Source organism: Schistocerca gregaria, chromosome 7, assembly GCF_023897955.1.
Source record: "Schistocerca gregaria isolate iqSchGreg1 chromosome 7, iqSchGreg1.2, whole genome shotgun sequence".
Taxonomy (NCBI): Eukaryota; Metazoa; Arthropoda; class Insecta; order Orthoptera; family Acrididae; genus Schistocerca; species Schistocerca gregaria.
In genome coordinates this window covers 328,490,042-328,502,311 of record NC_064926.1, presented here as the reverse complement: position 1 = coordinate 328,502,311, position 12,270 = coordinate 328,490,042, and the positions used below count along the sequence as shown (strand labels likewise).

Here is a 12,270-nt window from a genome sequence, read left to right as displayed (position 1 = left end):
ACTACTGTAGTAGGCATGCTCATAGGTGTTAATATTACCAAAGGATCAGCTTAATAAGTCATAATTACAAAATACTAACAAAAATCATTAACAAAAGAATGAAAAGACTGATACAAACAATTAATTCTGTAAGACACTGACAAAGGACTTGAAGACCTTCACAACAGAATACTGTCTTTAGAAATAGGTTATAAGATAAACAAAACATCAATAAAAATAAAGGAACTGTAATAGAATCAGGCAAATTTGAAGGCCAAAAAATCAATCTGAGTTCACTATCATACTCATGAAAGAACTGCAACACAACTCAAATTTGTGACAGGGAAATTCAGTGTGTATGATCATATGGCATGAGACTGGGATGAAGCTAATAAGAATGTTGAAATTGGTAGGATAGCTGTGTGTTACTTCTCATCACACAGTGTTACGTCTGATGACTCAACCTCCAATTAGCAGGATGGATTTCATTTAAGAACAGGTTGCTGGTTATATATTCTAAATCAGCAGATAAAGAACATACATCTGTCATTTCTGACATGCTCCAGTAATTTCAGATCTAACTGAAATGGCATGGAATGTCAACTTGCGAATTCTGAAATGTTAAGCGCCTCACAAGACAACATACCGAAAGGCACAGCTTTCCATTTCACATTTACTCCCCAACTATTTTCTGCTTATAGCAGCTATAGGTTGAAATAAATAAAACATACCTCTGATTTCATCATTTGACACCCACGATCCATTTCAAAATGATGCACGCTTACATTAAAGATGTTCATCTAAATCTACAACTAGATCTATACATGCACTCCACAAGCCACCATATGGTGCTAGGTGGAGAGTACCCTGTACCACTATGGGTCATTTCCTCTCTGCTCCACTAGCCGACAGAGTGAGGGAAAAATAACTATCTGTATGCTTCAGTATGAGCCCTAATTTCTATCTTATTCTGTGGTCCTTATGCAAAATGTATGTTGGCAGGAGCATCATTCTGAAGTCAGCTTCAAATGCTGGTTCTCTAAATTTTCTCAACAGTGGTCAAAAGATCACCACCATCTCTCCAGGGATTCCATTGTGACTTCCTGAGACACATCCATATCACTACAGGTAACAAGTCTAACAGCCCACCTTAGAAGTGCTTCGATGTCTTCCTTTAATCTGACCAGATGTGTATCCAAAACACTCAAGCATACTCAAGAATAGGTTGTACTAGAAACCCATATGCAGTCTCCTTTACAGGTCAACCATATTTTCCTAAAATTCTTCCAATAAACTGGAGTTGGGCATTTTTCTTTCCTACCACTGTCCTCACATGCTTTTTCCATTCCATATCACTTTGCAACATTATTCCCTGATATTTAAACGATATGGCTGTCATGTAGATTAAAACTGAAGAAACTGCAAAAAGGCTGGAACTTAAGGAGATATGACCTGGATAAACTGAAAAAACCAGAGGTTGTACAGAGTTTCAGGGAGAGCGTAAGGGAACAATTGACAGGAATGGGGGAAACAAATACAGTAGAAGAAGAATGGGTAGCTTTGAGGGATGAAGTAGTGAATGCAGCAGAGGATCAAGTAGGTAAACAGACGAGGGCTAATAGAAATCCTTGGGTAACAGAAGAAATATTGAATTTAATTGATGAAAGGAGAAAATATAAAAATGCAGTAAATGAAGCAGGCAAAAAGGAATACAAACGTCTCAAAAATGAGATCGACAGGAAGTGCAAAATGGCTGAGCAGGGATGGCTAGAGGACAAATGTAAGGATGTAGAGGCTTATCTCACTAGGGGTAAGATAGATACTGCCTAAAGGAAAATTAAAGAGACCTTTGGAGAAAAGAGAACCACTTGTATGAACATCAAGAGCTCAGATGGAAACCCAGTTCTAAGCAAAGAAGGGAAAGCAGAAAGGTGTAAGGAGTATATAGAGGGTCTATACAAGGGTGATGTACTTGAGGACAATATTATGGAAATGGAAGAGGATGTGGATGAAGATGAAATGGGAGATACGATACTGCGTAAAGAGTTTGACAGAGCATTGAAAGACCTGAGCCGAAACAAGGCCCCCGGAGTAGACAACATTCCATTGGAACTACTGACGGCCTTGGGAGAGCCAGTCCTGACAAAACTCTACCATCTGGTGAACAATATGTATGAAACAGGCGAAATACCTGCAGACTTCAAGAAGAATATAATAATTCCAATCCCAAAGAAAGCAGTTGTTGACAGATGTGAAAATTACCGAACAATCAGTTTAATAAGTCACAGCTGCAAAATACTAACACGAATTCTTTACAGACGAATGGAAAAACTGCTAGAAGCCGACCTCGAGGAAGATCAAATTGGATTCCGTAGAAATGATGGAACACGAGCCAATACTGACCCTATCACTTATCTTAGAAAATAGATTAAGGAAAGGCAAACCTACGTTTGTAGCATTTGTAGACTTAGAGAAAGCTTTTGACATTGTTGACTGGAATACTCTCTTCCAAATTCTAAAGGTGGCAGGGTAAAATAAAGGGAGCGAAAGGCTATTTACAATTTGTACAGAAACCAGATGGCAGTTATAAGAGTCGATGGACATGAAAGGGAAGCAGTTGTTGGGAAGGGAGTAAGACAGGGTTGTAGCCTCTCCCCGATGTTATTCAATCTCTATATAGAGCAAGCAGTAAAGGAAACAAAAGAAAAATTCGGGGTAGTCATTAAAATCCACGGTGAAGAAATAAAAACTTTGAGGTTCACCGATGACATTGTAATTCTGTCAGAGACAGCAAAGGACTTGGAAGAGCAGTTGAATGGAATGGATAGTGTCTTGAAAGGAGGATATAAGATGAACATCAACAAAAGCAAAACGAGGATAATGGAATGTAGTCGATTTAAGTCGGGTGCTGCTGAGGGAATTAGATTAGGAAATGAGAAACTTAAAGTAGTAAAGGAGTTTTGCTATTTAGGAAGTAAAGTAACTGATGATGGTCGAAGTAGAGAGGATATAAAATGTAGACTGGCAATGGCAAGGAAAGCGTTTCTGAAGAAGAGAAATTTGTTAACATCGAGTATAGATTTAAGTGTCAGGAAGTTATTTATGAAAGTATTTGTATGGAGTGTAGCCATGTATGGATGTGAAACATGGACGATAAATAGTTTGGACAAGAAGAGAATAGAAGCTTTCGAAATGTGCTGCTACAGAAGAATGCTGAAGATTAGATGGGTAGATCACATAACTAATGAGGAAGTATTGAATAGGATTGGGGAGAAGAGAAGTTTGTGGCACAATTCGACTAGAAGAAGGGATCGGTTGGTAGGACATGTTCTGAGGCATCAAGGGATCACCAATTTCGTATTGGAGGGCAGTGTGGAGGGTAAAAATCATAGAGGGAGACCAAGAGATGAATACACTAAGCAGATTCAGAAGGATGTAGGTTGCACTAGGTACTGGGAGTTGAAGAAGCTTGCACAGGATAGAGTAGCACGGAGAGGTGCATCAAACCAGTCTCAGGACTGAAGACCACAACAACAACAACAACAACAATGGCTGTCAAGCAGGACACCAATAATGCTACATTCAAACATTACAGGTTTGTTTTTCCTATTCACCCACATTAACTTACACGTACATAGAAAATAATGGCAGTCCTATCACACTTCCCTGGGGCACTCCAGACAATACCGGTATCTCTGAGGAACATTCGCCATCATGGACAACATGGATTACTCAAGAAGTCTTTGAGCTACTCTCTTGTCTGGGAACCTATATCATTTGCTTGTACCTTCATTGACAGTCTGCAGCAAGGTATTTTGTCTATCTACAAATGTGGAACCTGCCTGTTGCTCTTCATCCACAGTTGGCAGTAGATCACAGCAGAAAAGAAAAAAAGCAAGTTTAACATGAGTGGTGCTTTTTAAAACCGTGTTGATTCATGGACATAAGCTACTCGGTCTCTGGGAAATTTATTATCTTCGAGCTCAGAATATGTTCTAGAATTCAGCAGCAACTACATTGTAAGTCATCTGAAATTTCTGCTTGGTCTACACTTCACTAGTCACCACAGACGACATCTACCTTCACGGTAGTATTTACACATACCAGGCCACTGGAAAAAAAATATTTTCAATTGATGCTCAGGTTAATGATCATTCAGTTATACCACAGACGCGTTAATATCTTACAAAATGAATTGGTCTTAACTGTTGCAGTGAGCATTACAACACTATGGTTGCGCCTGTAAATCAAAACTTTATGCTAAGTTTGTCTTTCAGGAAAAATGGTGTATTGAATAATTACAAAACAGCCAACTTTATGATCTCTAAATAGCCAGGAATTTCTTTTGAATACATACCCGACGGGTCAATGACAACACCACCAGATAACTCCTCCCCAGCACTGCGACACACTGTTCCCCGAGGAGCCCTCTGCCGCCGCAAGCCACGAGCAGGAGCTTCAGGTTCTGTTGGTGAATGACCCTCATGACTAACACTTGCTGACAATGTTGGTCGTCGTCTTGTATCACCAAATAGTTCAACGGACACTGACCGACTTTCCCGCCTATAAAATACATATTTTCAAGAAGCTATATGAATATTTCTTGGAACACTATAGCTGCAACAATCAAGAAGTGAGTGATACTAATGAAAGAAACAAAAAATTAAAAACTATGGAAAAAGAAGAAACAATGGAACAAAACTCAATTACTTCATATATATCATCCAAATTTCTGCTCCACCTAATAGGCTGAATATTTATTGCAAAAAATTACCTTAAATTTTGCAACACCCAAAAAAAGTAAGTGCATGAAATTTATACACTATGTAATGTAAATATTTCAGAAGCCTTTTCAGTGTGTAGCACAAGTGCCTAAGATGACTGACATATTGTTCGCCCAGCCATGTAGAGTTGTACAGCCATGCCAATTACTTTGAGTCCAGAAATAGAACATTTGCAGCAAGAAAAGTGTCCACATGGACAGTGTGATGATGTTTGGAGCACCACATATCTTCAGCAAGGGGACCATTTTTATGGACCCTTTGATATACCACCAGAGAAATGCACACAGACAGTGGTGCACCCAATGATAACACTGGACACACGATTAGTACCTCAATCTCTCTTCCAACATGTTCTGGTTCTACTTACAGCATCATAATGGATGTATCTGTGTATGCAGATGCTGAAGAGAAAAAGAATTCAACACTGTTCTACATGCCTGGGGTAGGGAGCCGTTCAGTGCACAACACAATAGCCTCTGGTTCACACAGCTGGAAATATGGACAGTAGGCATTACATTTCTGATGTGTTGAAGTCAGTGGTTGTAGTCTATCTTCAAAGTCTGCATAATGTTATCTACCAACAAGACTGCATTTTTCAAGTGCTGAGCTGACATATCTCTAGACATAGGGTGTTCAACTGTTGCACTGGCCAGCACGTTCCCCAGATGTCTCACCCACTGAGAGATTGGCACATCACCACTCAGAAGCTACTACAACTGATGAACTTTGGCACAGGATCGAAACAGCATGGAATGACATAGCTGTGTCTGCTATCCTAGCACAATTCAACAAAATGCCCAGCTGGGTTGGAGAAATTTTGCTTTCCATATGACATCAGATCATACAAAAATTTAATATGTACTCTTCCTGCTATAATGTGCTATCCTTCCTGGTGTTGGAATGTTGATGGCAAGTAGTGTACTTAAACACTGATGAGCCAAAAAATTATGATAACTGGCAACCACAAGAATAACACAGACTGGTGGCGTTGCAGGCACATGAAATGGAAAGGAAAGTATATAAATGGAGCAGAGACAAATGAAGAAACATTCTAACAATGATGAGGGCCGCAAATGGGGAACCCAATGGCATAGGCAGTTTTGACAAAAGACAGATTGTTATGGCCCCATCTCTGGGAATGAGCACCTCAGTAAAGGCGAAGCTCCTCAGCTTTTCACATACTACTGTCACGAACATCAATGGAAAGTTTTTCAGGGTGTATATGTGGACAAGGAAAAAAAATTCCTGGATTTTTCATGGATGTTCCTTTTAATTCAGTCTGTTCACCAGTCCTACAAAAATTCTGTTTAAAAGTTTTGAGCTAGTATGAAATTATGATTCATAATTTATAAGCCTCATACTTACATTATTCTACCACTTCCAATATCTTGCTAATTTTTCCATGCTAAGTGGCAGTAGGTTTTACGTAGATTTTCCCCCAGAATTGTAAAATTTTCAATCCTTTCAATGGTTAACATTTCATACACTGGCATAGAACTTCTCAGCACTTTACGAGGGAAAAAAAAAAAACTGGTGAAGAAAAAGGAGAGGAGTTTTGGAAAGACCTTTGATGTGCAACAACATATACACTTCATATTTTCACATTACAGAAGTGTAAATTGGAATTCCACCAAACACGGGACGTTAGTTTCTGGGGCATTGCATTATTTCAGCAGCCAATGACAGTAGATACCCAAATCATAGGACATGTGCTGTAGTCAGCCAACAGCAAGACCACCGTTCAATAGTGTGAACACACAAAGAGGAAAAGTTAATGGTTCACATTAATATACTTAGTGTAGCTTCAAGAAAATCTCAGCAAATGTTAAGTTTTAAATGAGAGTCAAGCCCTCTGTGACTTAAGAAATTCATCCCATATTTTCACATGTAACATAATACATCTTGCTTATAAGGAAATTTACTTTAAAGTGATGCTTTACAAACCACCATTCGCAATACTTTCCCCAAGACTGTTAAGAAATAGGTTCGTTTTAGCAGTTGCCAGATAGCACCATAAAACAGGCATTATTGCGCATGCGCAGCTGCAGTGATATAGGCAGCCCAGATGTTTGTACGTATAAAGCATTAAGAGAGGGGGGGGGGGGGGGGGGGTGACCGAACAGGTCTGCCAAGCACTGCTGCGCCCGGGGTGCACTCAGCCCTTGTGGGGCTAATTGAGGAGCTAATTGACTGAGAAGTAGCAGCTCTGGTCGCAAAAACTGACAATGGCTGGGAGAACGGTGTTCTGACTGCATGTACCTCCATTTCCGCATCTAGTGACACTTATCAGATGACGATGACATGGAGGTCAGTCGATACTTTAGGCCTTCTGAGCATGTTCAGAGAAAGAGAGAGGAATTTAACATTGTGTTCTGTGAGACGTGTAATGTGTCAAGTTAAACGTTAACATGCAGAAACAGCAACTGCATGCTACTTCTGTGAAGTATACTAACAACAGATGTTGACTACTCGTAAACTTCTCCCACGGGTAATTCTGGGATTTATTTCTAGATTATATATGCATTTGTACAAGTGGAGAAAAGCAGCTACTTTGGAAAAAAGTCACTGCTCTTCCTCTTACACTACACAACTACTGTTTCATAGAAAACTCCAAACAAAGCATTTAGGTAGCTCTGAACGAGCTGTTTACACACAGACAAAATTAAAACCTACTTAACATTAACATCGGAGTTACTTTGCATCTACTTTCTTGAGCTCAAATGTTCTGATGAACTGTGGAAGGACTAGCTAATGAAAAATTCTTTTACTTTGTTCTTTTTATATCTAGGGATGCTCATTGTCTGCTGGGAACCTGTTACAAACTTTTGCAAAATAATCTAAAACTCTATTCTGAACCCCAGCTGTCTGCTGTGATTCAGTGGTGAGCCTGTCCTGTTATTCTCGTAACTGTATGTGGTGTGACTATATTTGGATCCTTGTGTCACCAGCGAACTTCACAGTTTTTGAGATGTCTTCCAGAGACCCTGACAAATTATTTATTTAGATCAAGAACAGATGCAAGGCAACCACCGAACTTTGCAGAGCATCACATTTAATTTTTTACTGCTCCATATTTAGTCTTATAATTATCATTTATTAATATGATCTTTCATTTTCTACTGTAAAGATACGATTCCATCTATGCAAAGGTAATCCTCTAACACCAGACTATTCTAGTTTCCCTACTAGATTTTACTATTCACACTATTGAAAGTCTTCACTACATCATATATAATGTTAATATGATACTTTTGTTGTGCAGTTCTGCCAAGACAATGTTTGTGAGATCATGCACTGGTTTCCCCATACAGAAATCTTACCCTGCACTTCCATAAATTAGTGTGATTACTGCATATTTCAGTTGTATGTATCCCCTAACACATAGCAACATCACAACTCATTACATCAGTATCCACAATGATGCCTGACTATTACAAGCAAAATGTCATTTCTCTTCTTTTTTTCCTTCTGTTTACTTAACAAATACTTTCCAACCTAAGACATTCATTTCCTCAGTGCCCATTTCTGAAGCAATTTTTCACATTTTTTTCAGTAAGCACTCATCAGTCCCACCATTTGTAATGTGTATTTCTTTAGTTTTCCCTTACCTGTGAACTCAAACAATTTCCTTTTCTTCTCAGTCCTCTTTCATTTAAACATTTACTCTTAATCTAACAGATGCTTACAAATGTCTTTTCTTCTAATGCATTTTCTTACCCTTTAATTCAGTTTGTTCACCAGTCCTACAAAATGTCTATTTAAGGGTTTTGAGCTAGTATGAAATTATAATTCATTACTTATAAGCTTCATACTTACATTATTCTACCACTTCCAAAATCTTGCTCATTTTTCTGTGGTCAAATAGCTTTCTTAATGTAAATTACTACTGAAAACCTTTCCACTTCTAAAACACAATAGTGCAAAATCAATGTTATTCACTGTGTGAGGCACGGCAAAAAGACATCGGATTTGCATTCGGAAGGACAACAGTTCAAATCCCTATCTGGCCATCCACATTTAGGTTTTCCATGGTTTCCCTAAATCATTCAAGGCAAATATGGGATGGTATCTTCAAGAACGACCTCGCTAGTTTCATTCTTCAACCTTTCATCATTTGAACATGTGCTTTGCCTCAAGTGACCTTACTGTCAACAGGAAATCAAACAACAATATTCTTTTCCTTTGATCAACATTATTAACTACGAAGTGATATTTTTACATAACTATTACAATACCAATTCACAATGAACGAAATATAAAATACCTCATTTTCTCAGTGGGCTACTTTCATTACAAATCGTATTTTTATATTTTATTGAAATCTCTTATCTACTGCAATACATTGCCAAATTAACAATTCTCATCACTGTACATGGTGGCAAATTTTCTATGTTACTCATCTCGCTCCACCGGAAGACATAACCACAACTGAGGTGTAATTGCTTACAGTTCATATTTATGCAATTACTGACACAGACAGCTGGAACCAACATTCAAGTTTAACACCTAACAAATTCAGTCACTTCTGGTAGTCTGTTGTTTTGAACACTTGTCTTGAATTGTCTTTCTCTGTCAATAATACTGCATAAAGTCATGGAGGAGTGCTAAATCAAGCCAGGACTGACATAACTGTGAATTTTCCAGGCATTATATATACCTTCTGAAATGGTTCATTTTCACCATCAGGCAAAATAACAACTACTACTAATATAATCTTTATTACATTCTTCCTTACAATTTTGATTAATTATAAGCAGAAATTATCATATCTTTTCCGGCTCAGAAAACTTTTTTTCCCCCACGAGTTGTTCAATTCATTAAATAACGGCAGTCGGCATCTAAAAAGGCATAATACAGTACTGGGTCCAGATTGGTCTAATCGCCGTAAGAGGACCCTCAACAGGTAGCAGCATTTTGCCATCTTTCAGCAGTGTAGCACCAACGATTGCAGGCAAAAACCGTAATCTTCTATATAGCTGTCTGCAAATCATGGTCTTGCGGAAGTGTTCTTGCTTCCTGCGCACGGGGTCCCGGGTTCGATTCCTGGCAAGGTAAGGGATTTTCCCTCCCTTGAGATGACTGGGTGTTGTTGTGTAGTCTTCATCATCATCATCATCATTCATCACCATTATGGTCAGAGGAAGGCAATGGCAAACCACCTATGCTACGACCTTGCCTAATCAGCGGTGCGGGTCTTCCGCAATGTTTCCTACGCTCCTTGGAGCATGGGACCTCATCATCTATACAGCTGTGACAACACTGAGGCATTGCCATTGAGACATTTACAAAATCACGTTACATTAGTGGTTAAGGTAGGCGCACAAAGCTACCATACCCAGTCCACTGTAACTGTCAGTGATCTCCGAATGTCGACTCAACTACAGTAAAACTATCACAGTATGTGTTCTGTTTCCTCTGATTAGCACATCTGCAAGTGTGTCTGTTACGCACTTCCACACATCTACAAACAACAATTTTCACTCAATATTTCTGCAAACATCAAATTACGTAAATAGATACATTGCAAGGATGACACAGATCAATTTAATTGTACGTGAAAAGTGCAAGAAAGTTTACTTAATTCCGTTTTTGTGTTGTTGACACTTTTGGATGAGAAGTTCCACCTTATGCAAGACAACTTTTTTGTTTTGTTTCACCCATACATGTTTCAGCACTTTTGTCCTATCGTCAGTGGGTTTAATTTTTATTTTTAACTATAAAATTGTTGTTACATATTAACATTTGTGTTGTTTATAACATTATGTCAAAGTTCCATTTATAGCTTCAGTGGCGATATGAGGATGTAAGCATTAGTTAACATACATTACATGATGTTATTGTCCATTTATATTGGTAGCTATTCTTCTGCACAATATACAACTTGTCATCTGCAAACAGAAAAACATAATTTATTTTTTCTGTTTGTTATCCACTTATGAACGGAAATGACTCTGTACCACATTTTTTGCGTGTAACTCACAGTTCTGAAGTTGTGGTGTGTTCTCCTTTGTTGTTGGTGAAGTGAATAGGCTTACTTCTTAACCTATCATGTAAGGTATGTTAAACTAATGCTTACATCCACTTTTCGCCACTTATGCTATAAATGGAACTTTGATATAATGTTATAAACAACACAAATGTTAATATGTAACAACAATTTTACATTTAAAAATAAAAATTAAACCCACTGACAATAGGACAAAAGTGCTGAAACATGTATGGGTGAAACAAAACAAAAAAGGTGTCTTGCATAAGGCGGAACTTCTCATCCCATTTTCGTAGCAAGAACGGACGCAACAAGAACTGCACCACAATATGACTATTTACACTTTACCTGACTGGTTTATGGACAGGTATACTCTTATGGCCATCATTTTGTAGAGGAGACTTCCCAGGAACAGAATACGGTGAGGGAACATCTTCACGCCGTCTCCATACAGGATCAGGTTCTGGTGCTTGAACTGGTGCTGGGAAGGGACTCAGGGCTGTTGTTTGCACAATAGGAGGTGCAGATCGTGTGACAGTTTCATCCACTTCTCCATCACTGTGTGGACCTGTCATCCCGCTACTTTCCCTCCTCTCCGTTATTTTATTTACTGGAACAGTAATCGTGTACAAAAACGTTTAATACAATTTAGTCTTACACTTATAAAACTAAATGATACAACAATAAATGCATCCAATTTGGTTCTGTTTGTGCTCTCTCTCTCTCTCTCTCTCTCTCTCTCTCTCTCTCTCTCTCTCTCTCTCTCTCCCCCACCCCCTCCCCCTCTCCAACCCATCCTGCTATACCTAAGTTTAGAAATAAATAAAATAGAAAGAAACTTCCACATGGGAAAAATATATTAAAAACAAAGATTCCAAGACTTACGAAGCGGGAAAGCGCCGGTAGATAGGCACAATAAAATAACACACAAACACACACACAAAATTTCGAGCTTTCGCAACCGGCGGTTGCTTCGTCAGGAAAGAGGGAAGCAACCGCCGGTTGCGAAAGCTCGAAATTTTGTGTGTGTGTTTGTGTGTTATTTTATTGTGCCTGTCTACCGGCGCTTTCCCGCTTGGTAAGTCTTGGAATCTTTGTTTTAAATATAATTTTAGAAATAGTTATACGAATGCAGCATGGAGGTTACATACCTCGTGTTCAATGCAATGTGATTAATTTCTGGTGGTTTCTTTTTCTCCCCTTCTTAAAAATTACAATGTTGCTGCAGTTATTTAGTTATTTGATATAATCATAAAAAAGTAGGCACAGGCAAACTGTATGACAGAAACACCCGAACTGTCTATACTAGAAACACTCCAAATGCAAAACTGTGCACTTCAAAAAATGAAAAAACAAAGTACTTATATACCAGTGAGTCATGGTTGGAACTGTTAACTCATACCAATACCTGGGTGTAACACTTTGTACGGGTTTGAAATATAATGATCAGATAGGCCCAATTGTGGGTAAAGCAGGTGGCAGCCTTCAGTTTATTGGTAGAATTCTGGGGAAATGCAATCA

At 38.6% G+C, this 12,270-nt stretch overlaps 1 protein-coding gene across 4 annotated transcripts in view; it reads right to left on the bottom strand.

Annotated features, from left to right (window-relative positions):
* The window catches only part of LOC126281172 (unconventional myosin-IXAa-like), a 312,562-nt gene that overhangs the window by 91,657 nt on the left and 208,635 nt on the right, over positions 1–12,270 (bottom strand). For all 4 annotated transcript variants that reach the window (XM_049979854.1, XM_049979856.1, XM_049979857.1 and 1 more), the window contains 2 exons: positions 11,098–11,359; positions 4,337–4,542 (listed from right to left, as the gene is read on the bottom strand). In XM_049979854.1, coding sequence (XP_049835811.1) covers positions 4,337–4,542; positions 11,098–11,359 — 468 coding nt within the window. The remainder of the gene's footprint in view (positions 1–4,336; positions 4,543–11,097; positions 11,360–12,270) is intronic.